This window comes from Stegostoma tigrinum, chromosome 17, assembly GCF_030684315.1.
Source record: "Stegostoma tigrinum isolate sSteTig4 chromosome 17, sSteTig4.hap1, whole genome shotgun sequence".
In the NCBI taxonomy this organism is placed as follows: domain Eukaryota; kingdom Metazoa; phylum Chordata; class Chondrichthyes; order Orectolobiformes; family Stegostomatidae; genus Stegostoma; species Stegostoma tigrinum.
Window position 1 is genome coordinate 45,219,579 of NC_081370.1, and position 26,593 is coordinate 45,246,171.

At 43.2% G+C, this 26,593-nt stretch overlaps 1 protein-coding gene across 4 annotated transcripts in view; it reads left to right on the forward strand.

Annotated features, from left to right (window-relative positions):
- The window catches only part of caprin1b (cell cycle associated protein 1b), a 129,387-nt gene that overhangs the window by 71,995 nt on the left and 30,799 nt on the right, over nt 1–26,593 (forward strand). For 2 of the 4 annotated variants that reach the window (XM_059652135.1, XM_048545232.2), the window contains 5 exons: nt 4,398–4,506; nt 5,613–5,674; nt 15,173–15,283; nt 15,918–16,067; nt 23,884–24,037. In XM_059652135.1, the coding sequence (XP_059508118.1) occupies nt 4,398–4,506; nt 5,613–5,674; nt 15,173–15,283; nt 15,918–16,067; nt 23,884–24,037 (586 nt within the window). The remainder of the gene's footprint in view (nt 1–4,397; nt 4,507–5,612; nt 5,675–15,172; nt 15,284–15,917; nt 16,068–23,883; nt 24,038–26,593) is intronic. The other 2 variants (XM_048545233.2, XM_048545234.2) reach the window with 2 other exon arrangements.

Consider the following 26,593-nt stretch of genomic DNA (forward strand, 5'->3'; position numbering starts at 1 on the left):
CCGGCGACCTGGGCGTAGGTGGTCCCCCGCCACGGGCATGCCCTATAGAGCTGGCCTGCTTCCCCGCAAAGGTTGCAGCTTTTTTCTTGTGGACAATCCTTTGCAAGGTGTCCCTCCTCCCTGCAGCTCCTGCAGATGGTGGCTTTGCAGTCGGCTGCCACGTGACCTGACCTACCACAGGCATGGCAGACTTGAGGTTGCCCTGCGTAGGTCAGGTAGCCCTTGCTCCCGCCGATCGCGAAGCTGGACGGTTGGTGTACAATGTTCCTGTCCGTGCCCATCCTCAGCGTCAGCTTGACCTGCCTCTTACTGGTCCAGATGCCAAAGGGGTCCATGATGTCAGTTAGGTCCCCTTCCACCTTCACGTACCTTCCAAGGAAGGTCAGGACATCAACTGCTGGCACATGCGGTTGTACGTGTGTACAGTCACCGTATGGCTCCTCTGTGCTGGCATCACGAACAGCGGGACAGCAGTCAATACAGAGAGGTGGCCCTCACCTCTTTTCTCCTTGAAAACCTCCAGGAAGTGCTCGCAAAGCTTGGCACTCCTGAAGGTTACATCGTAAAAACCTCCTCCAGGGAAATTCTGCAGGCAGTAAATGTCCACAGCAGCGAACCCACAACAGTCCAACAGGACCCTCTTCATGAAGAAGGTGCGGTCCACAGGTGCACCTTCATCCACCTTCTTCATGGAAACACGGATGGTGTTCCGGACCCCCTGCTCTGGGGCACGAGCACTTGCCACAGCCACAGCTGCTCCCCTGAACCAGTGTTAGGCTGAAGCCAGCATTAAGATCCACCGGTTGCAAGGGTGCACAGCCAACCCAACGTCTTCCTTCCACCTCCAACACAGCGCTCTCCTCCTCTCGGTCCACAAAAGAGTGGGTCTTTGTTTTGTTCCAGATGTGAGCTGGTTCACTGAGCTGGAAGGTTTGTTCCCAGACAATCAGTCGCCATTCTCAGTAACATCAGGGTTTGTGGGCTACCATGATGCCAAGAGGTCTAAGTAGTCTGGCAGTCATTTTGGAAATGTCTTTGATGTAGGGGAGAGTGGTTATGGTTTCTGGGCCCATTTTGTCTGTTCGTTTGAGTTTGTGACACGCATGAGAGTTCCGAGAGGCATGGCATTCCAACCGGAACTCCATCAACAAACACATTGATTTGGAGCCTATCTACCACCCTCTGAGAAAAAGAACAGGAAATGACATCACCAATGCAAGAAATGACATCACCAACCCAAGGAAACCTAAACAGATAAACAGAAAGCGGGACATAACATTATCGCTTCTCTGGAGGCTCACTGATGATGTTACCTAGAATGGTGACGAAACGTCTGAAAACTAAGCTTCCAGCTCAGCGAGCAAACTCACTTCCTTAAACATTGGTGAAAAAAAATACATTTTGTCAAAGCTGCTCACTTTGCACTCGTCAGAACAATTTGCAAGAAATACCGAAGTGAAGCAAAACCAAAAATTGTATTGAATGAAAGAAGAGTACTACATGGATTGCAGGCATATTCTGATCGAGGTGTTAGAATTGCTCTTAAAATGATGAAGAAGGAGAAAATTAGTCTGGTTGATCCTTAAAAGTAATAATTGAGGCAAGATTAAATTGAGCTGTAGTTTCAAAGTTACATCTGATTTTTGGTATAAAGACATGTACATGAAGATAAGACTGTTCAGAGACTTTGGAAGGAAGTCACATGATTGAAGTTTCCACTCATTTTGAGCATTATTAACTTGTATAAACCACAAAAGTATACTTCAGCATCAAGTACTGCCTTCAGGGCAAATAAAATATTGATTTGTTTCAAGGCCATGTTGAATATTTGCAAGATAATAAAATGTGAGGCTGGATGAACACAGCAGGCCAAGCAGCATCTCAGGAGCACAAAAGCTGACGTTTCGGGCCTAGACCCTTCATCAGAGAGGGGGATGGGGAGAGGGAACTGGAATAAATAGGGAGAGAGGGGGAGGCGGACCGAAGATGGAGAGTAAAGAAGATAGGTGGAGAGAGTGTAGGTGGGGAGGTAGGGAGGGGATAGGTCAGTCCAGGGAAGACGGACAGGTCAAGGAGGTGGGATGAGGTTAGTAGGTAGGAGATGGGGGTGCGGCTTGGGGTGGGAGGAAGGGATGGGTGAGAGGAAGAACCGGTTAGGGAGGCAGAGACAGGTTGGACTGGTTTTGGGATGCAGTGGGCGGGGGGGAAGAGCTGGGCTGGTTGTGTGGTGCAGTGGGGGGAGGGGACGAACTGGGCTGGTTTAGGGATGCAGTGGGGGAAGGGGAGATTTTGAAACTGGTGAAGTCCACATTGATACCATATGGCTGCAGGGTTCCCAGACGGAATATGAGTAGCTGTTCCTGCAACCTTCGGGTGGCATCATTGTGGCAGTGCAGGAGGCCCATGATGGACATGTCATCTAGAGAATGGGAGGGTGAGTGGAAATGGTTTGCGACTGGGAGGTGCAGTTGTTTGTTGCGAACTGAGCGGAGGTGTTCTGCAAAGCGGTCCCCAAGCCTCCGCTTGGTTTCCCCAATGTAGAGGAAGCCGCAGCGGGTACAGTGGATGCAGTATACCACATTGGCAGATGTGCAGGTGAACCTCTGCTTCATGTGGAATGTCATCTTGGGGCCTGGGATGGGAGTGAGGGAGGAGGTGTGGGGGCAAGTGTAGCATTTCCTGTGGTTGCAGGGGAAGGTGCCGGGTGTGGTGGGGTTGGAGGGCAGTGTGGAGCGAACAAGGGAGTCACGGAGAGAGTGGTCTCTCCGGAAAGCAGACAGGGGGGGGGATGGAAAAATGTCTTGGGCGGTGGGGTCGGATTGTAAATGGCGGAAGTGTCGGAGGATAATGCGTTGTATCCGGAGGTTGGTAGGGTAGTGTGTGAGAACGAGGGGGATCCTCTTGGGGCGGTTGTGGCGGGGGCGGGGTGTGAGGGATGTGTTGCGGGAAATACGGGAGACGCGGTCAAGGGCGTCCTCGATCACTGTGGGGGGAAAGTTGCGGTCCTTAAAGAACTTGGACATCTGGGATGTGCGGGAGTGGAATGTCTTATCGTGGGCGCAGATGCGGCGGAGGCGGAGGAATTGGGAATAGGGGATGGAATTTTTGCAGGAGGGTGGGTGGGAGGAGGTGTATTCTAGGTAGCTGTGGGAGTCGGTGGGCTTGAAATGGACATCAGTTCCAAGCTGGTTGCCTGAGATGGAGACTGAGAGGTCCAGGAAGGTGAGGGATGTGCTGGAGATGGCCCAGGTGAACTGAAGGTTGGGGTGGAAGGTGTTGGTGAAGTGGATGAACTGTTCGAGCTCCTCTGGGGAGCAAGAGGCGGCGCCGATACAGTCATCAATGTACCGGAGGAAGAGGTGGGGTTTGGGGCCTGTGTAGGTGCGGAAGAGGGACTGTTCCACGTAACCTACAAAGAGGCAGGCATAGCTGGGGCCCATGCGGGTGCCCATGGCCACCCCCTTAGTCTGTAGGAAGTGGGAGGAGTCAAAAGAGAAGTTCTTGAGTGTGAGGACGAGTTCAGCTAGGCGGCTGAGAGTGTCGGTGGAGGGGGACTGGTCGGGCCTGCGGGACAGGAAGAAGCGGAGGGCCTTGAGGCCATCTCCATGCGGAATGCAGGTGTACAGGGACTGGACGTCCATGGTGAATATGAGGTGTTGGGGGCCAGGGAATTGGAAGTTCTGGAGGAGGTGGAGGGCGTGGGTGGTGTCACGGACGTAGGTGGGGAGTTCCTGGACCAAAGGCCTGCTGTGTTCATCCAGCCTCACATTTTATTATCTTGGAATTCTCCAGCATCTGCAGTTCCCATTATCTCATGTTGAATATTTGGTTTGTTTTTCAATTTGGAGCAAAGCTGTGAACTTCTCAATATTGTTACTGAATAAAGAACTTGCTGTAGCAATACGAATTGCTTCAATGGGGTCTAATATTTTTGAGCTGGAAAGCATGTTGGCCCATTCTGCTCCATTTAGATATGGAAGGGAAATTAGTTCGTAGTTACGCCAAGTGATCTGTTTCATCTGGTCAATCAAGTATATCTATTCGAGTTCAAAACTTGGATATGAGGTCAGAAGATGTCAGGCAGATCTAAAAGTTGCTAGGAATCATAGCAAGGCTGGAATAGCATACAGGGAGACCATTTCGGCCCTTGTGTTATCTCTGCTGGCTCTGTACAAAAGAGATGCACTTGGCCCCACATATTTTTTTCCACCATATTGCAAACTTTAGGTTTTTTTTGTGTATTTATCCTATTCTGCTGGAATTGAGCAGATCTCAAGGTCTGTGTTATATTGTGTGGGAAAGACATCCTGTTTAATGTTGAGTTGTTTCTTAAAGCTTTGTTGGATTGCATGGTTTGAAGCTGTAATTTGTATTTCACGTTTGTTTTTTTCCAATAGGAATCCATGATTGAGTTTGAGAGTCAAACAATTGACCCTGCTATTGTTTCAGCACAGCCAATGAATACAGCACAATCCATGGAGATGCCCCAGATGATGTGTACACAAGGTAATTGATTGTACAGGGTATATGTTTGAACAGTAAACTAGAAATTGCTTTTTTCCTTTTAAAGAGAGCCTCACTTGAGAACCTTTTGCAAATCTATCAATTCGATGTGTAATTGCATTTGTATAAAGTTTTCTGTCGGCTGGTTGTTCTTGTATTTTGTGTGCTTTGACCTTTGTAAAATAATCCAAAAGATAGTCAGTTTTCTCAGAGACACTAACCCGTTCAAACTGACTTGTCATCAAAGCTCTTAACTCTTTTGTTATCACAAAATTGTCAGACTACTTGTACATAAGCAGAAACCTTCTTCAATTAATTATCAATGTTGGTTCTCAATCCATCACTCTCCCTAATGACACTCTAGATCCTCGTTGGCAACAGCAGATTGTTTGTGTTCTTTGACCTACTTGATCCATGTTGAACTACTGACTACATATTTATATCGTCCCTAAAACTGCCTATTTCTGTTTTTAGCATAGCACATCTGAGTCCTGCTTCCTTTCACCGTTTGCTTAAACCTTTATGCATTACTTTGTTACCTCAGCCTTTTGACTTTTAGATGCATTTCTGATTAGCTTGTGATGTATAACTTGAAATTTTCATTCTTGACTCCAAATTCCTCACAGTTGCACCCCTCCAGAACTCCCTTATCACTACAATTGTAAATGTCAGATGTCTGTACCTTTTCTGTTCTGATATCTTGAATGTCCCCATTGATGGTGTGCTTTGAACTGGTCAATTTACAGAATAGTCACCTAAAACCTTTTTCTTTTTAAAGGCCCTTCTTAAAACCCCACCTTTTGACAAAATTGTTGGCCATTATGTCTAATACCTCTTCTTGTGGCCCAGTCTCAATTTTCTTACACAATGCCGCTGTGAAGCACTTGGAGAGTTTTACAATGAATTCAAATAGAAATTTCTACTGCTTTGTCATCCCAAGTATGTTGAGAAAATGTAGCTAACATGGCAACCAGCTCACTCATTCAATAATATGATTTGCCTTTTGCTTTAATTGATTAAATGATTAAATTCAGACACTGTGGTTCTCATTGCTAATCTTTTTCTGACGGTCTTGTAATATTTTTATTGTATTTCTCTATGTTTTCTAGTGCACAGTGAATCCAGACATGGTCAACCGAATGCTGGTCCTGTTCAGTCTGAAGCTACACCGGTAATTTAACCTTTCTAATAGGCTGACTCTTGCATTCTAACACTTCAGAAAATATTAACATACTTCAAATGACCAAAAAAAGAAGCTTAAAAATGAACAAAGATAACATCTGAAGTTAAGGGGAGTGACAAGCTACAAGTAGAGGAGCCTAAGCCTTTGTAGTTGAGCAACAAGTTTGATGTTCTTGCAACTTGTGTGGAGTAGACTGAAGGCTGTAGTGTTGATGAGCACACTAACTATGGTCCAGGAGCCCTGAAGGTGGAGCTAGTTAAAAAGCAATGTTGTGGTGGCATGGGTTAGTATTGGTAGGGCATAGTTACTGTTGTCTGCAGCTAGTAGCAAGAATTAAGAAGAATATGTTGCCCTCTTTATATGCAAGTTCAGGGTATCTGCTCAAGTCTGGAAGGCAACTTGCACATGGAAGCAGAAGATCTTGTTGTTATGGTCCTTGCAGGTACCAAGAAAATAGATAAGACTAGGAAAAAGACTTTGCATAATGTGGGGTATGAGGAGCTAGGCAATAAATTATTAAGCAGGAACTCAGAGACTTTTCATTCAATTATTATCTGATCCATCATGCAAATTGGGATAGGGTAAAAGACAGATGAATGCATGGCCCAAAAGCTGATCGGGAAAGTTGGTTCCAGTTTGTGGGATGTTAGTAGCAGTACTTGAGAAAATGGGGACGATACCCTTGGGACTGATTTGACTTGAACTGTGCTGTGGCACTGTTCTTGTGAATCAAAATCTAAGGAGGGAGAGAGGGCTTTAAAATAAATAGAAGGATGGAGGGCATATAGAGAGGAAGATTGAATAAATTACAGGGAAATGAGACAACACATCAACGTTACAATTAAGATAATGCTTATCAAGTTATAGTAGGAAGAGTTAGTGATAACAAACTCACATATGACAGCAGTTAAGGCCAGAGTTTACAAAAAAATACTGAATTAAGGGCTCTGTGTTCTAATTCCCCCAGCATTTACAAGAAAAAATTGTCAGTTTAAATAGAAATACACAGGTATGACCTGATAGCCATTCAAGGGATGCAACCTCAAGCAAACCAAAGTTGGGATTTGACTATCCAAAAGTATGCACCATCCAGGCAAGGCAGCACACTGGGAAAAGGTAGTGTGGTAACTCCTAATTAAACACAACACTGTGACAGTATTGAGAGGTAAACTTGGTTCTAAACTTCAAGACATTAAATTGGTTTGGTTGGAACCAAGAAACAGCATGGGGAATAAAAATGCTAGAGTTTATTTTATAGGCGACCAAACAGGAGTGTTCGTGTAAATCACAGTATAAATCAGACTTTTGAATGGACCTCCTTAGAGATGTTAATGTTGATTTCTGTCTGCTCCTCCTTGGCAGCTGTAGCATTGTATCCTGCACTTTATTCTGTTATCTTGGTGCACTTATATAGTACTGTCTGCCTGTAAAGCACGTAAGACAACAGTTTTCACTGTACCTTGGTACATATGACAGTAACAGATCAGGAAATCAGAGGTGTATGTAACGAGTACTGTGGTAAACATTGGGCATTTGAAAAGACATGTAAACTGGATGAACCACATTAGTACTAATGCTGTGGAAGATGGATTATTGAAATTGTACGCAAGATGTTTTTCTTGAGCAGTACTATGAGAAACTAGTTAGAGAACTTGCCAGGTTAAATGCAATGCTAAAGATGCAGAGCTAATAAATAATCTTCTAAATAAGTGTAGAAAAGTGACAGTAATCTGCTAAAATTAGGAATTAATGCTTGAAAATCCTTCAATCAACTAGAGTCTTAAATCTAAAGAAACAAAGTTATTGAGGGTATGAGCTGTAAATTGGTTAATGTGGTTTGAGACACTTTTGTAAAAGGTACGACAGTAGTCAGTCAATGGCTAATATTTCATAAACAACCCATAATTTACAACAAAAATGCACATTGAAACCGTCAGGATAAGTGTTCCAACAGTGGTGAGCTAAGAAATTAACATTTGTTTTAGTCCTAAGGAAGATGCACATAAGTAGCCAAAACAAATGCTGAGGATTTGGATCATCGTAGAAATTTGCAAAGCAGGACCCACAAAAAGACTAAGCAAGAGAAAACAGAATATGAGAGACAACTAGTGAGAAACATAAAATGGATTGTAAAAGCTTTTATAAGTGTTTATTATGAAAATGGATGCAAGAAAAAATAGTGTGAATTGAAGCAGGTAAATTCACTAGGCCTGACCTACATTGAAGAGTGGTGAAATAGATAGCACAGTGATAGAACTTCCATTCAACAATCTCTGGACTCTGAAATAATTCCAGTAGATTGCAAGTTTTAAGAATGTAATATTCCCTTTCCGAAAGGAAGGGAAAAGAAAACAGGAATTACAGACATTTCACCAAACAATAGTCGCAGGGAAATGCTAGAGCATATAATCAAGGATATGATAAGAGTACACTTTCGCAAGAAGTGATTGTATTGGGCAGAGTGAGCTTTGATGTATAAACTTAAGAACTGAGTTTTTTTGATGACATAGGAATGGAATAGGTGAAGGTGGCCAGTATAGTATATTTAGAAAATCATAACTTCTGATCCAAGTCCCATTTAAAAGCTAAGTAATCAAAATTGAAGGATGTGGGATTGGGGGATGGAAACCGGCATGGAATTGCGAACTTGTTAATGAGCAGAACACAGGGAATCTAAATAAATTTGTCATTTTGTGATTGGCAAGCTGTGATGAGTCCATGAAAAGTTGAGCCATGATGTTATTGAATGATGGAGCAAGCTCAACAGGCCAGACTGCCTGCCTACTCCGGACCCTATTTCTGATGTTCCTATTGCAAGGATTAATGCTTGGGCACCAATTATTCACAACTTTTGTCAAGAAGTTTGATGTTGAGATTAAACATTTGCAAATCTGTAGATAAATTCTGGCCCAGCCAGTGATGCCCACGTCTCATGAATGAATTCAAATAAATTACAAAACACTGAGTTAAAATATAAGTTGTCAGAAAGATGCATAGGTGGTTCAAGAGAATTTCAAGTCTGCTCGATGAACAAAAATAAAATTGGTAAATAGAATACAATGTGGAAAAATAGGAAGTTATCTACTTTGCTAGGAAAGTCAGAAAATGAAGTGTAGGGTTCTGGTTAACAATCAGTAATTTTCTGATTTTAAAGTGGTTGAAATCACCCCTAGACCCCCGGTTCCGGACACTGGACTTAGGGAATGTGAAATGAAGAAAGCAGCAGACAGGGCAGTGGAATCTCTGCATTTATTTACAATACACAAAGTGAGTATGATGAAGAAATATAGTTAAATGCATCGAACAGGGAAATTGACACAATCAGATGGGACAGAGAACAGTAATACTATTAAAATACACCATTAATTAGATTAAACACAATAGAACCTAATGACACTAGTTTTAATTCCAGAAACTTTAATCAGACTTCCGACCCTTGGGACCCAATGCACTGTCACCACCTGCCTTCTTCTCGTTGCTAGCTAGGTTGGAACTTTAAGGTATCAAGTTTTGGCTCTTCACTGATGAAAACGCAGTTTTAAAGTGCGCCCGATTGCTGAGGCTCTTGCTGTTGGTTCTTTCGGTTCAGAACGTGCTTGAGTCTGGAAGCTCTTGTTGAGATAGCACTTGGTTGGCTTCCCCTCATGGATGACCTTTGTTTTCATGATCCTCTTGGTTTGGCTTCCCAGTTAAGCTCCTATTTTTGGCCTCTTTTGGTCTTGGTTCTGAAGTTTTTTGTTGGGGATGGAAGCCTGTATAGGGAAGCTGTTTGTGCAGAAGCTTGTTGTTGGTAAAGGTTCTCTCCTCTAGTGAGATCAGGGGTACCAGTTATACAGACTGTGAAATCCATTATCTCTCCTGTAGTCTGTAGTTTTTTTTAAGACCTTGATGTTCTTTTCTGAAGTTAATTGGTCTTATGATGGTGAGAGTATGTGTGAATGGGTTTCGATTGATGTTGAATGCCTGGTATCTCTTTCGACCTTGTACTGACTGTTCTGGGTAGCCCGAGGTGTAAAGACTGTCTGGGTTAGTGGCTGGAAGAGCACAGCAGGCCAGACAGCACCTGGAGGAAAGGAGCAGTCAATGTTTTGGTTATTACCTTTTTTCAGGACAACAAAGGCAATAGCCAAAACATTGACTGCTCCTTTCCTACAGATGCTGTCTGGCCTGTTGTAATCTTCCAGCCTCTTGTTTGTCTACCTTGGATTCCAACGTCTGCAGATTTTTTTTGTCTCTAATTATGCTAGAGTCTGTTAAGTTTGGTTGATTGTCATTTTAGAGAGGAGATATAATTTGGGATTTTAGGCTGAACAGTATTTCCAGACAGCCATGTCTGTGTTTTCCCCACATCTCAGCCTAGATGTTCTCTTTATATTTGGAAGTTTTGAAAAACCTTGTTCAGCTATTGAGACGATGGGCACTTTTGCTTGATGTTCTTCAAAAATGAGCGACTGGAAAAATTGAATTTTCAGGTGACTTGAGTGTCCTTTTCCATGAGTCACTGGTTAGCATGAAAGTACTGGAAGTGATTGTGGAGGCAAAACATAATTCATTAGCAAGAACTTAATATATTGCAACAACATAAAATATTTGTGATAGTATTCAAAGATTATGTTATCGCTTGTATTTTTCTAATGAAAGGAAGATGTAAAGTAAGTAATAAGTACTTTATTCTGTAAAACAAAATAGGACCTACATTTGCTTAGTTTGCAATTGTCTTTAATCATTTACTTGTGTTGTCCTCTGTTTCCTATCTGTCACTTGGTGCTTCAAGGTGCTGCAAAATGTATGAACATGTGAATTTAGACTGAGATTAGGCCATTGGCACTTCTAATCTGTTCTGCCTTTCCAAAAGATAATGGTAGACCTGAATGTGACTTCACCTCTATATTCCTGCCTACCCCCGATGACCATTAAAACCCTTGTTACTTGACATCTTATTTAGCTTTCAGCATCTGCCCTGTCAACTGTCTTGAAATTTATATGCCTCAAGATCATCTATTGTTCCTCTAAACTCAACCGAACTAGTTATGTTACAGTGATCATTTGCATTGTTTCCACAGCTTAGTTTCTCACCTGTCTTTGTGTCATCAGCTCATTTAGTAACCACACAGTTGCTCTCTTCAATCCAAACCAGGGTGTGGACTGGAGATAACTGAAGCTTCAGTGCTTCTTGCTGTGACCTGCCATTTGTAACATCTTACAATTGGAAACTAACCCATTTGTGCCTACTTCGTGCATCCTATGAGCTCTGATCCTCCGTCCATGCTAATATGTTAACCCCAGGTCGTGAGCTTCTGTTTTATGTAGTAATCTTTGCTGTGGAATATTGACAAGCGCCTTGAGGAAATTTGAGTGCTGGATATCCATTTCTGGTTTGTGTTGCTTGTTAGTTCCTCAAAGAGCTCTCGTAAGCTCGTAAAACACAATCTCCTTTCATGTGTTTGTGGTGACTGCCTGATGCCTTGAAGATTTTCCAAGTGCTTTGCTGTAAACTTGATGATTTGCTCCAGCATTTTCAACAATGGTAGGTAACCTGTACTGTTGTTTCCTACTTGTCTCACTCTTCTTCCTTGAGTTGAGGAGTGACATTCAATGGGCCCTACCCAGAATCCAGAACAATTTAGAAAAATAACACCAATGCATGTCCTGTCTCAGCAGCTACTGCTAATAACAGCCTATGGTTAAGTCCATCATGGACACTGATTTGTTGAATTTCACCTTGGTTGATTTTCCTTTACCCTAATAATTGTCATTATTTTAAGTTCCGTATTCCCTTTCACGTCCTGGTTCACAATTATTTCTGGGACTTATCTGTAGACTCTACAGTGAAAACATGCAGCATATCTGTTTAATTCATCTGCCATTTTGCTGCTTAACATTATTAATTACCCAGGCACACAGTCTGCAGGACCAACATTTGATTTTATTTCTGTCTTGTTAGATGCCTGTGGAATTCTTATAGTCTAGTTTTTATACAGCTTGTGAGCTTTCTCTCCAACTCTTAATTTCAATTCTTAATCTTCGACCTATTCTTGCTCATTTATATTTAGTCCAGTCTTTTGACCTGTTACTCAGCTTGGCGAAATTAAACACTTCTTTCATTTTAAGACCGTATTTAACCTCCCCAGTTATCCGTATATGGTTAGTGTCCTTGGAAGTTGTTTTTGAACAGTATATTCTTCAATATCTGCTCTTGTATTGGCATCAACCTATCCCTTAATGTAGTTTTCCTGTTCATTGTAGCCAGCTCAATCTTCATACTCTCCTAATTGATCTTATTTAACTTTACAGTCCTTGTATTTATTGATTCTTCTTTTTTGACAGATGTGAAATTCCAACATACAATGATTGATGCCGTGTCAGGCCATCTTTACTACTTCAATCCTGTTTTATTGCATGTTGCCATGCCAGGTGTAGCCTGCCTTGTGGCTCTAAAATGAAGTAATGGTTAACAAGTTGAGCTAAGCCATTGTGTTTTGGCTTTTCTGATTGAACTCCAACCAAAGTCAAGAATTAGCAGTTTTCTTTATCAGTCGGAAAATATAGGAGCATCGGAATGGAAGTAGGCCATTCAGCCCCTTGACCTGCTTTGCCATTCAATAAGATCATGGCTGATCTGTACCCTAAATCCGTGTGCCTGCCTTGGACCAATATCACTTGATACCCTCGCTTCGTAAAAATGTAACTATTTCAGATTTAAATTTTAGCAATTGAGTCAATATCAACCACTATTTGTGGAAGAGAGTCCCAAGCCTATACTACTCTGTGCATAGAAGTACTTTCTAAAATCTCTCCTGAATGGCCCTGGTTCTTACACCATGACTGTTATTACGAAATAAATTTTGAATGACTTAAATTCAGTTTGTCTGTGAAATGAAACAAGCAAATTGAGTAGTATTTTACTTTTATACAGAGTACTGAGGAAGTCGTATCAGACTGGAACTATTAACTCTGTTTCCTTTCTACAGGTGCTGCCAGACCTGCTGAGTTTGTCCAACATATTCTTGTCTTTGATGGTTATACTTACCTGTTGTAAAAATACCTGTACAGGAATTGGAAGTATTGCACTAGTATGGAAAGAAGAAGGCACTGTCTGTCTGCCTTCCGCAGGGACCACACTTTCTGTGACTCCCTTGCCCCACTAAACCACCGGATCCAACGCATCATCCTCCGACACTTGCGCCATCTGCAATCCGACCCCACCACCAAAGACATTTTTTGATCCCCACCCTTGTCTGCTTTCCGGAGGGACCGCTCTCTCCGTGACTCCCTTGTCCGCTCTACACTCCCCTCCAACCCCACCACACCCAGCACGTTCCCCTGCAATCACAGGAAGTGCTACTGTTGCCCCCATACCTCCTCCCTCACCCCCATCCCAGGCCCCAAGAAGACTTTACACATTAAGCAGAGGTTCACCTGCACATCTGCCAATATGGTATACTGCATCCGCTGTTCCCGTTGTGGCTCCCTGTACATATGGGAAACCAAGCAGAGACATGGGGACCACTTTGTGGAACACCTATGCTCGGTTCGCAATAAACATTGCACCTCCCAGTCACGAAGTATTTCAACTCCCCCTCCCATTCCTTATACAACATGTCTACCCTGGGCCGCCTCCAGTGCCACAACGATGTTACCTGAAGGTTGCAGGAGCAGCAACTCATATTCCGCTTTGGAACCCTGCAGCCCAAAGGTATCAATGTGGATTTCACAAGCCTCAAAATCCCTCCCACCTCCTACTGCATCCCAAAACCAGACCAGCTCGTCTCCGCCTCCCCAACCTGTTGTTTCTCTCACCTATCCCCTCCTCCCACCTCAAGCCGCACCACCATTTCCTCCCTACTAACCTCATCCACCCTCTTGACCTGTCCGATCCTCTGCGCGCGCACCCCCTCCCCGCCGCCGCCAACTGAACTATCCCCTCCCTCCCTCTCCACCTACAATCGCCTCTCCAGGCTCCATCCCCGCCTCTCTAACTTGTCTGTCTCCTCTCCACCTATCTTCCTCTCTATCCATCTTCGATCTGTTTCCCCCGTCTTCCTATTTATTTCAGAACCCTCTCCTCCTCCCCCTTTTCTTATGAAGGATCTAGGCCTGAAACGTAAGCTTTTGTGCTCCTAAGATGCTGCCTGGCCTGGTGTGTTCACCCAGCTCCACACCTTGTTATCTCGGATTCTCCAGCATCTGCAGTTCCTATTATCACTGACTTAAAGATTTGGGTTGAGATACCTGAGTTGTCCTTAGAGCCGTGTACCATGCATTGCCATATTCCTCAGAGCCACTTGGAGGAAGAAATCAAAGCGAGTCTTTACCTGGGATAGATTTAATCCAAATGAAACACGTCAGGCATATTTCTTGACTCTGCTCCAGACCTGTGTCAGCAGGACTCGCTGTTCGTATATTATAAAGTAGCTATCCAAGCAGAGTCTTTCACTCGTATTTAATTTCAGACAGGAAAGTTAACGTAGACACTTGATTTATAAGAATCATTATTTTTGCAGAATTAATATCAATGTTAATAAAGCTGGCAACACAAGTTACTGCTGTTCAAATTCTACCATGCTACACTTGGAGCTCAGTATGACGTTCCAGTCACATTGATTCACTGGCAGTGAAATCCCTCTGATTTGCTTGAGCTTCATCAATCTAACAAAGTGAAGGTTTTGAGCCTCTAAGCTACCTACTACTACCTGCTGTCTACTTCCATCACCCTTCAACAATACCCCCTATTCCAGTACAGCTTTGCCCTGTATGCCTTTGTTTTTAAACTGCTTTACCTGTTATTTTTTTTGCTCACTTGGCTTGTAATTATTCAAACCTGTTCGGTATCATATACCAAGGTTTCTTGTCTTCAGGAATGTTTCACAGAAAAAGGCTCTAAAGTACATTTTTTGTAGCATTTTGTTTTGTTTTGTTTCGCTCGCATGGCCTTTAATAAAGTGGCCAATCTCCATGTTTGTGAATTTTCCATATAATGTAATGCATTTTATTCGACCCAATTCTGTTGCAAAGGCATTTTTGATTTTGGTGATTCCAACTGAGTGAAGCAAAACCAAATGCACCATTAGAAAGATTTAATCTACCTGCATATACTGCAGGGATTCATAATGCGTAGTTGTACTACACACGTCTTTACGTTAATTGATTTGTATTTCCATGCATAAGCATGTGAATTTAGGTCCAACAAAAATAATTCAAGGTTCTAGTTGTTCACATAACATGTTTAAGGAGGAATAATTGAACATTAAAAAGATCAAACAAATGCTGCTCTGTTTTGAATAGTACCAGGCTATGTATAATTAAGATTGAAGGTATAAATCAGGGATTTTGAATTGACAGGATAATCTTCTGTGCAGGGTTGGAAACTTGTTTCCGCAAGCTGGAAGAAAGGTAGCCAAGCCTTTGTATTTTCCCATTCTTTGTTGTAGTGCAATCCATAGGCACTTATGTTTTCCCCCTTTTTATTTCCTTTCATCATTTAAGGTACCTCTGGTATCTTCCACAAATGAACCATACACACCATCTCAGCCTATGTACCAGCCTTCCCATGTGTCAGAGCAGCGAACCCAGAAAGAAACTATGGAGTCTATTCAGGTAACTGCAATGAGTTCACAAAAATTATTTAGAAAAGCTAGATGTCCTCGTATTCATAATTTTTACGAGAATACCCAATATTTTAAATTATTATGAAGTAACAAAACTAGAACTTGCAGCTCCATCTCCTTTGAGTAGTAAGCGTGATGAAATCACCATTGTTCACTCCCAAAAAAGTACTATTGTAATTACCCTTGCGAAATGCATAAACTTGTTTCAGAACTACTAGTTCTCTACTACATATAATCCATCATTCACAAGAATTCATTCACTTTTTATGGAATTAATTTGGTAATGTTTGTCTTGTTTCAGTTCTGTTATCCGAGCGTCTTCATGTTATGACCCTTACATGTAAACTTCTGCACCTTTGAACTCTTGAAATCAGAAACCAAAGTGTGGCTTTTGAACACACAATTATACTCGTCTTTAGAATTATTTTACAACGGTTCTTGGAATAATAGAGCAAATTGCCGTCAATATCTTTTTGTTTATTATGGCAGCATGTAATTGTCAGCTGAATATAATTTTAAGGTTGAATATTCTTTTGAGGCATTTGATAGTTGCATGTTTTTGATTTAGTAGCTTTATTCATTTTTTCCCTGCATTTTGTCTTCAAACTTCTGTATCTCCATAGACTGCAATGTCACTGACTACAGAACAGCCACCAGCGTCAACAGCACTTCCTGTTGTCTCCCAGTCACAGGCTTTCAAGGCTCCTCCGAATAAACCCCTCCACAGCAGTGGCATAAATGTTAATGCTGCTCCATTCCAGTCAATGCAAACGGTAAGATGGCTTTTATTTTGACAGGTGTTAGGCAAATCAGACATTTGTCAAAAATATTATGAGATAAAGCAAGGTGTGGAGCTGGATGAACACAGCAGGCCAAGCAGGAAAGCTGACGTTTCAGGCCTAGACCCTTCTTAAGAATTTATCCTACTATCTATGAGGTAAAGCAATTCTTTATACCTCCTATATAAATTTGGACGAGTTGTAGTTTGAATTGTTTGCTGCCACCACAACCAAATTGGCTGAGTGTTTTTTCACCATTTCAAATGTATTTAAGTCCCGAGGATGCAATCTGCTCCTTGCCTGTCAACTCTTTCTCAATTCCAGACCCCATCTGTCCCTCTTGCGCTTCTCCATCCCCAGGAGTGAGGGGGTATAGCGGCAAGTGTGAGGGAGACTTAAGAGGTTTTGGGGAGTGCAACGTCAGTAGATTGAGTGTGCAGAATGGTTGTTGGGTGTCAATGGCGCCTTGTACCTCCTGTTCAAAGCACAGGTTGCAGATGGATATGTCATTGATTTGCAGTGTCAGTGCAGTGGCAGGAAATTTCTCCGGTCCAACCCGTCTTGGCTGATCAACTGGTGCTCAACATGAATATCAATTCAAGGCAACACTGAAGGTGGAAGTGTGGCCCGGAGTACTTGAGAGGGAAGACTTCAGTGTCCATTACCAAGAATGGTTTGATAGCACCACCGCTGAGTGAGTTGGTTAAGTCCTAAAAGACAGCTGCTTGTCTGGGTATCTGGCAATTGGTAAGGGATCCTGTAAGGAAAGAACACAGTTGACCTCATCCTCACCAGCCGTCTGCTGCCGATGTGCCCGTCCACGATAGTATGGTAAGAGTGGAGTCGAGGTACAGGTGTTGCACTGGGGTGAACAAAGTCAGAAGTCAGACAACAGCAGGTTATGGCCCAACAGGCTTATTTGAAATCACAAGCTTTTGAAGCGCTGCTCCTTTGTTAAGTGGAGTGAAGGGAAGCACACAAACGCAGTTCCCCTGGAATCACCTTACCATTATCTCTGCATGAAAGGCCTGTGCCTCTGCGCTTCTCTCCGCTGCACCCGATGAAGGAGCACTGCTTTGAAAGCTTGTGATTTCAAATAAACCTGTTGGACTATAACTTGATATCATCTGATTTCTGACTTAGTCCTTATGGATGCAAAGTTCTGTCTTCACTCTTGAGAATATCTTCCATCATGTTATGCTGCAGTTATTATTCAAAATGGGACATTGTTCAAGCAGATCAATCAGTTTGAGTGCGATCCATGAAACACTGGACCAACTGCAGCAAAGCAGCATCAACCTCTGTAGTTTGGCGAACTGACCTTTACATCGTCGAGACCAGGCGCCAGCTCTCTGACACCACCTCCTAACACCTCCTTGAACAGGGCCCCACCCCTGACCACCAAAGTGTCATCTCCCAGACCATCCACAACCCCATCACTTCAGGTGGCCTGCCACCCACAGCCTCCAACCTCATTGTTCCGCAACCCTGCACCACCCACTCCTATCTCCTTCCCAAAATCCACAGTGACTACCCTGGTCGACCCATTGTCTCTGCCTGCTCCTGCCCCACGAACCTATCTCCACCTATCTGGACTCCATTTTCTCCCCCTTGGTCCAGGAACTCCCCAACGACGTCCGTGACACCACCCACGCTCTCCACCTCCTCCAAAACTTCCAGTTGCTTGGTCGCCAACATGGATGTCCAGTCCCCATACACTTGCATTCCCCATGCAGATGGCCTCTCGGCCCTCTGCTTCTTTCTGTCCCACAGGCCCGACCAGCCCCCCTCCACTGACACCCTTGTCCGCTTTGCCTAACTTGTCCTCACCCTTAACAACTTCTCCTTCAATTCCCTCCACTTCAGACAAAGTGGGTGGCCATGGGTACCCGCATGGGCCCAAACTATGCCTGCCTCTTTGTAGGATACATAATCTGCAATCTGACCCCACTACCAAAGACATTTTTCCCTCTCCATCCTTTATCTGCTTAGACCAGTGAGCCTTACATCTGTTGTAAGAAACGTTTTGGAAAGGATTATAAGAGGGAGGATTTATAATCATCTAGCAAGCAACAATTTGATTGGAGATAGTCAACATGAATTCGTCAAGGGCATGTCGTGTCTCACAAACCTGATTGAGGTTTTTGAGTTGGTGACCAAGCATGTGGATCAGGGTAGGACAGTTGATGTGGTGTACATGGACTTCAGTAAAGCCTTTGATAAGGTTCCACACAGTAGGCTATTGGAGAAAATACAGAGGCGTGGGATTGAGGGAGATTTAGCAGTTTGGATTAGAAACTGGCTTTCTGTAAGAAGGCAACGAGTGGTGGTTGATTGAAAATATACAGCCTGGAGTCTGGTTACTAATGGTGTGCCACAAGGATCTGTTTTGGGACCACTGCCGTTTGTCATTTTTATAAATTACTTGGATGCAGGCATAGGTGGGTGGGTTAGTAAGTTTGCAGATGACACTAAAGTTGGTGGAGTGGTGGACAGTGTGGAAGAATGTTGCAGGTTGCAGGGAGACTTGGTTAAACTGCAGAATTGGGCTGAAAGGTGGCAAAAGGAGTTCATTGCAGATAAATGTGAGGTGATTCACATTGGGAAGAATAATAGGAAGGCAGAATACCAGGTCAGTGTAAAGATTCTTGGTCGTGTGGATGTGCAGAGGGATCTTGGTGTCCATGTACATAGATCCCTGAAAGTTGCCACCCAGATTGATAGTGCAGTCAAGAAGGCATATGATGTGTTAGGTTTTATTGGTAGAGGGATTGAATTCCGGAGCCGTGATGTCATGCTGCAACAGTACAAAACGCTAGTGCGGCCTCACTTGGAATACTGTGTACACTTCTGGTCACCCCATTACAGGAAGGATGTGGAAGCATTGGAAAAGGTGCAGAGGAGATTTACCAGGATGTTGCCTGGCCTGGAGTGAAGGCCCTCTGAAGAAAGGCTGAGGGACTTGGGTCTGTTCTCATTGGAGAGAAGAAGGCTAAGAGGGGATTTAATAGAGACGTTCAAGATGATCAGAGGATTATATGGGGAACAGGGAGAGTGTTTTTCCTAAGATGATAACGTCGGCTTGTACGAGGGGGCGTAGCTGCAAATAGAGGGGTGATAGAATTAAGACAAATGTCAGAGGCAGGTTCTTTACTCAGACAGTGGTAAGGGCCTGCCAGTGTAGTTAACTCAGCCACATTAGAAGCATTTAAATAGTCCTTGGATAAGCATATGGATGATGATGGGATAGTGGAGCTGGATGGGCTTAGATTAGTTCACAGGTCGGTGCAACATGAAGGGTTGAAGGACCTGTTCTGCGCTATATTGTTCTATGTTCGTTCCGGATGAATCACACTATCTGTGACTCCCTTGTCTGCTCCATCCTGCCCACTAGCGTCACCACCCCCAGCAGTTTTCACTGCAACCACAGCAAGGGCTACATCTGCCCCGACACCATCTCCCTCACCCCCATTCCAGGCCCCAAGAAGACTTTCTACATCAAGCAGATGTTCACCTGCACATCTGCTAACGTGGTATACTGCATCCGCTGTTGCCATTGTGGCTTCCTGCACTTAAGGGAAACCAAGCACAAGCAACGGGACCACTTCATGGAACCCCTACGCTCGGTTAGCAACAAACAGCTGCACCTGCCAGTCACGAACCATTTCAACTCCCTCTCCCACTCCTTGGACATCATGTCCATCCTGGGCCTCCTGCATTGCCAAAATGATGCCACCTGAAGGCTGCAGGAACAGCATCTCATATTTCGCTCGGGTTCCCTGCAGCCCAAAGGTATCAATGTGGGCTTCACAAGCTTCAAAATCTCCCCTCCCCTGACCGCATCCCAAAACCAGCTCGACCCCGCCTCCCTAACCATTCCTCCTGTCTCAAGCCCCCCCCCCCACTAGCCTCATCCTGCCTCCTTGACCTGTCCATCCTCCCTGGACCGACATATCCCCTCTCCAACTCCCCACCTACATCACCTTTACTGGCTCCATCCCCACCTCTTTGACCTGTCTGTCTCCTGCCCACTTACCTTCTTTATCCGTCTTCTCTCCGCTACTCCCCCCACCTCCCTATTTATTTCAGAATCCCCTTCCCCTCCCCCATTTCTGAAGAAGGGTCTCGACCCGAAACGTCAGCCTTCTTGCTGCTCTGATGCTGCGTGGCCTGCTGTGTTCATCCAGCTCTACACCTTGTTATCTCCGATTCTCCAGCATTGGCAGTTCCTACTATCTCTCCTCAATTTACCAGTTGTTTAGAGCTAGCTTGACAGAAAGCATGGACCAGATTTCTGTACCAAGCAAGAATTGCTCTTTATAAATAGATAAATAGATTCTAGCTGCACATAAATAATTACAAACTGTCAGTCCGTAACTCTACTTTTTAAAACTTGGACCTACTTAGAACCCCCACACAAACTACCAGACAAGACAGGTGGACGAGGAAGAAATGTAATATGAATTGGGGAGAAAGACTGGGAAAATAGTTCAATGGTCCCTGTTCACAGCATCTGCTGAAATGGTCCTTTTAGCTTGGTGGGATGTACTGCTCCATCGTTTTCCTTTTACAGGTACTGTCACTTGCTTGTGAAAAGCACACAATGGTCAGTTAAAATTTATGAAACTTCCTGCTTACTTGTTAAGAGCTATGCTTACAGCAAATGCTGAGGGGAAAACAAAAATGGCTATTTTAAGGCTTGTGATGCATTTTACTGCAGAGCAGAAACAGCTCCTCCTCCTCCAGAGATCTGATTATTCCTGCCTAAACAGTCATACCCCTGGTGTGCCAGTCATTTGACAGGCACAAGGCCTGAATCACTGATAACTTGTTACACAAACCGATCAGTTTCATGCTAGCTAATGATTCGTCTGTAATACACCACATGTCTTGAGCTTGTCTGCAGACTGAGCTTTCACAACTGCATGAAAAAGCACTTGGATAAACAGTACTTATAATGAGTGTCAGGTTATGTGCTTTTAAAAAGTGCAGCAATCCTTAGTCTTTAAAAACAGTTCTTGTCACATTTCAGTCCACAATCCAAAATATAAAGATTAACAGAAAAAGTATTTGCAAATCAAGGACCTTTCCTCCATTGTAAGGTCAGAGTGGGAATGTTCACTGTGCAATGTTCATCTCCCTTGCTGATTCCTCAGAAACTGAATTAGTCCATGTCCAATGCTTGGGCTGAAGCGGCAAGAAGCATTCTCATGACAGAAGTGTCAAGCAAAGACGAGCTTCAACAAGAAAGCATTTAATCATTGCCTCTTGATGTTCAATGGCATTACCATCACTGAATTGCCCGTGATAAGCATCCTTTGAGTTACCACTTAATATAAACTGAAGTTGAATAGCGAAATAAGTCCAGTGACTGTAAAGCAGGTCAAAGGCTAAGAATCCTTCAGTGAGGAACTTACCATCTGACTCTTAAAATTTGTCCCTTATCTGCAGGGCACAAGTCTAGAATGGGGTGGCATGGTGGCTCAGTTGTTCACACTGCTGCCTCACTGTATCGGGGACCTGGGTTCGAGTCCACCCTTGGGTCACTGTCTCTGTGGAGTTTACATATTCTCCCTGTGTCTGCGTGGGCTTCCTCCAGGTGCTGCAGTTTCTTTCCACAGTCCAGAGGTGTGCAGTCTAGGTGGATTGGCCATGCAAAATTGTCCATACTGTTCAGGGATGTGTAGGCTCTGTGGGTTATAGTGGGATGGGTCTGAGTGGGATGCTGTGAGGGTCACTTTGGACTTGTTGGGCCAAAGGGCATGTTTCCACACTGTAGGGATTGTATGAATGCTCTGTCCTGTGAATGTGATGGTATATACCCAACTTGTCTGGATCAGGACTGCACTATCACCAACAGTCAAGAAGCTTGACAATGTCCAGAAGAAAGCAGCCTGTTGAAGTTGCATCACATCTTCAAAAACTGAATCTCTCCACCACCAATGCTTAAGAGCAGCAGAGTATCTAATCTACGTGATGCATGGCTGAATTTGACCCAAGTTCCTGGAACAGTATTTCCTAAATCAAGTGCCACTACCATCTAAAATGACAACGTCCACAAATTCATGGAGACATTGCCACCATAAAGTTCCCCACCAAGTCACTCTGTTGAGTGGGTAACATTGTTGTTCCTTCACTGTTGCTTGGTGAAACATCCTGTAACTCCTTTTGTAACGGCATTGTGTGTAATCTGCACAAAACAGTCTGCTGCGGCTCAAGAATGTAGCTCACTATCACCTTCTCAAGGGCAGTCAGGGATGGGCAATAAATCCTGGCTGAGCCCATGTCCCATTAATGTTTTAAAGGAAATACATTTTTTGATCCTTCGGGAGTAATGAAACAACTCCTTATTATGTAATTTCAAATGGATCCCAAATGACTGACAAGCAAACATATCCCTCCCTCTTCTTCTCAATCTCTCTCCACCCTTTGACATGGATAATCATTACAGCTTTCTCTGTTGCACTTGCACTATGATGCAGTAGGTGGGTTTCCACGCTACTATTTCTATTCTTAGTAATTTAACTCGAAGAATAACCATCATCACTTCCCATGACCTTTCAATTAAGTGTCATGTTGCCATGAAGATCTATCTTAGAATCCCTCCTATTTATTTCTTCGGGTTCTGCAGCTTGCAGTCATCTGAAGACATTGTTGATTTCCATACATGCTCTGACAACACCCAGTTTTTACCTCACCCACTGACTGAACTATCATAGTACTTCTTTGGCATTTAGTGGATGAGCAGAGATTTCCTTCATTTGAGGGCTCGGAAGACTGGCCTTTGAACCTACCATAAACTCTGCTCCTTCATGACCAATTTGATCTTTTCCTAACCATCTGATGATGAACCAGACTGTGCAAATTGTCTGTTTTGTCATATTTAACCCAATCTGACCTTTCAGCCATTCTTACAATCACAGTTACTATAATAAAAGTCAAATTTGTGTATTGCATGAAAACATGGTTCGTCGATTGTAAGCACCATTCCCAATCTCTTCTCGGATGAATGTTGATTAGACTTTGGACGCATCAGCAGCTTCACTCATCTTACTCTGCGTTGTTTGTGGATGGGCACGTAAATCACAATGATTGGCAGTGGCTGGAACATAACCACTGTTGTTTTTAGAGCCTGTATCTTACAGCAGTTGTTGAATGACAGCCCTTCCACCTACCACCTCTACAACAGAAGTACAAGTTCCTGAAAGGTATATCTTTTTGATCAGATAGAGTTGCTTCTGGTTTTGGATTAGTACTAGACCGGCTTGGACTGTCTTTCTAATCATCCTCTATCTGCCAGCTTTCAGAGACATCTTCAAGCCAACTAACCAACATGAGGGAGAGAGAAAGAGGTGAATGTAATAATACTGGTTTGGCCAGCCAACCATATGGGATGAGAAGAAGATTCTGTCTCTTTTTCCCTTCCTTCACCTGCCAACCTTTGATCTAGATTTTTATGATCCTTTCATTGGCTTATCTTGGTTGTCAATTTTAAAGACAGCAGAAATTATATCTTTGAATATATTTTTAAATCAAGTTGTTGACGAAATCGAGTTTTGTTTGAAAATACAAATTTAACTTTATAATATTTGTGATGATGGCTTTTTCTGACCCGTTTCTATGTCCAAATAGATTTCTGCAAGTTAGCTATTTTTTTGATTGGACTAATGCAATACCTGTATAGAAAAAATTGAATTTGAGTACTACCTGAAGTGAGTGTATGAAAATGCGGGTTTATAGGATCCAGTAGAGCTAGTTCTCGCTTGTGACACTTGTTCCCTTTTTATCACTTGCAACATTTTATTTAAAGGTGTTTAATATGAATGCGCCAGTGCCTCCTGCCAGTGACCCTGACACCCTCAAGCAACAGAGTCCCTATCAGCCCAGCTACAGCCAAGGTTTTAGCAGCCAGCCTCAGCATCAAGTAGAGCAACCTGAATTGCAGCAGGAAACACTTACAACTGGTAAGCTAACCTTCCAGATAATGGTGATGACTTTAATTTGTATGAAAATGTGTTAAATTTAGTAATATGTCTAAATTGGACAAAATATAAATATTCATGCCGCGCTTGACTTGTTTGGCTGTTTATTTTATATTCCGTCACCCATGTTCCAACTTCTGTAAACCTGATATCATTCAAACTTCTGCCACCATAGTCTTAAATTATTACCAGTCAATACATCACAAGAATTAGGGAACGGACTAAGCCACTTGATCAATTAATTGGATAAGATCAAGACTGTGGATTTGACTTCGCTAAGCAGCCTACTTCATTTAACACTTAACTCCTTGTCAATCAAAGATCCGTCCAACTCACCTGCAAATATGTTCACTGAACAGCTTCCAGTACTTGCACAGACAACAGCTTGCTGAATGGGGGCGGGGGGAAAACACCCTTCCATTTCAATCTTAAGTTGAAGGCTTAATTTTTAAACAGCCCCCTAATTCTAGATGCCCAAAAGAGAATCGTCCACTCGTTATCTGTTTTGTCAAGACCTGTCACAGATCTTAAATGCATCAATAAGATCAGCTATTGTTCTTCTAAACCTTCATTGGTATCAGGCCAGCCTGGTCAATCTTCCCTTTTGGGTGAACGTTTTATCAACTGTAAGGCAGTTACATCCATCCTTAATTAAGAAGATGAAAACTGTCAACAGTGCTCCAGATGTATTCTAATGAAGGTCCTTCACAGCAATACTTGAAACAGAAACTGAACTGAACTAATCATATAAATGCTTGCACTACAAAAGTAGGTCTCAGGCCAGGAATCATGCAGTGAATAATTTGCTTCCTAATTCTCCAAAGCCTGAGCATCATCTATAAAGCACAAGACAGGAGCGTGATGGAAAACCACCTGCTACCCTGGATGAGTGGAGCTCCAACAGTACGCGAGGAGCTGGACTTCATCCAAGACAAACCAGTGACTCCCACATGCCATGAATGCAAAAAGAGAAATATGTACTCTGCCAAATTTTTGCCCCATCACTTAATAGAATCACAATCCCTACAGTGTAGAAAGAAGCCATTTGCCCCGTTGAGTCTGTACTTATCCTTTCAGTAATGCCACTTTTATCATAGTTAACCCACCTAGCCCAGCACACTGTGGGGCAATTTAACTTAGCTGATCCACCTATTTGGTACCACATCCAGAAGCATTTCGTCCACCACTGACATTCTGAAGCAACAGTGTATTCCATATGCAAGGTGCACTGTGGAAATTCACGACGTTCCTGAGATGGCACCTTTCACCCCTCGATTATGACTATTTTGGAAGAAAGCAGTAGATACATGGGAGCACTATCAACCAAGTGCCCTAAGAAGCTGCTCATCATCCTAACTTGGAAATATATGCTGTCCTTTCACTGTTGCTGGGTTGAATTCTGGAATTCCTTCACTCATTGTGGCTATACCTGCATCAAGTGGACTGCAGTAGCTAAAGATGGCAGCTGAAATAGGGATGGGCAATAAATGCAGGTCCACCCAGTGACTCCCACATGCCATGAATGCAAAAAGAGAAATATGTACTCTGCCAAATTTTTGCCCCATCGCTTAATAGAATCACAATCCCTACAGTGTAGAAAGAAGCCATTTGCCCCATTGAGTCTGTACTTATCCTTTCAGTAATGCCACTTTTATCACAGTTAACCCACCTAGCCCTGCACACTGTGGGGCAATTTAACTTAGCTGATCCACCTAACATGTTTGCACTGGGCAGAAACTGGAACATCCAGAGGAAATTCACACACAGGGGGAATGTGCGAGCTCTACACAGTTGTCCAACGCTGGAATTGAACCTGGGTCCTTGGCGCTAATCGCTGTGCTGCTGTGCCACATTAACCATCACGAAACCATCTGCATCAGTTTGTAGACACCTGTCACCTTAGTTTCGTAACTAGCTCTGCGTCAGCGGCAAGCTGATATACCATATTGCTAGTTAAGTTTGTAAACAATTCAGGTCCCAGCACTGTTCTTTGTGACACTAATAGTGCATCTCGGCAACTTTAAAGTGACCAATTTCCCCCTAAAGTGCCTCCTGTTATCGACAAATACACCATCCATGCTAATACCCTGTTTGTACATCAAGAGCTTCTATTTTCTGTAGTAAGCTTTGAAGTGGCATTTTTGTTGAGTGGTAAGGTCCAGTCCCATCTTACCTCTGCAGACGACATGAAGGCTGCCACTCAGGTGATGTCGTGATTTTATAATTTCCATCCTCATTTTCAAAATCCTCCATATCTTCATCCATTCCTATGTAATCAGACAGCTGCATCCACCTAATTGTGGTTTTTTTGAGCTTTTCTAAATTTTAATTGCTGCACTAGTGATGGTTTGCCTTCATTTCCTTAGATTGTAAATTCTGGAATTCCCTCATACCTCCTAGGACGTTTCTTAAACCTACATTTTCATGCAAGCTTTTGTCACCTGCCCAAATATTTTAATGTGCTACTGTCATTTTTTAAAATGCTCTTGAAAAGCACTTCTGAATTTTTGACAGTATAAGTTCTATGCATTTTGGCTA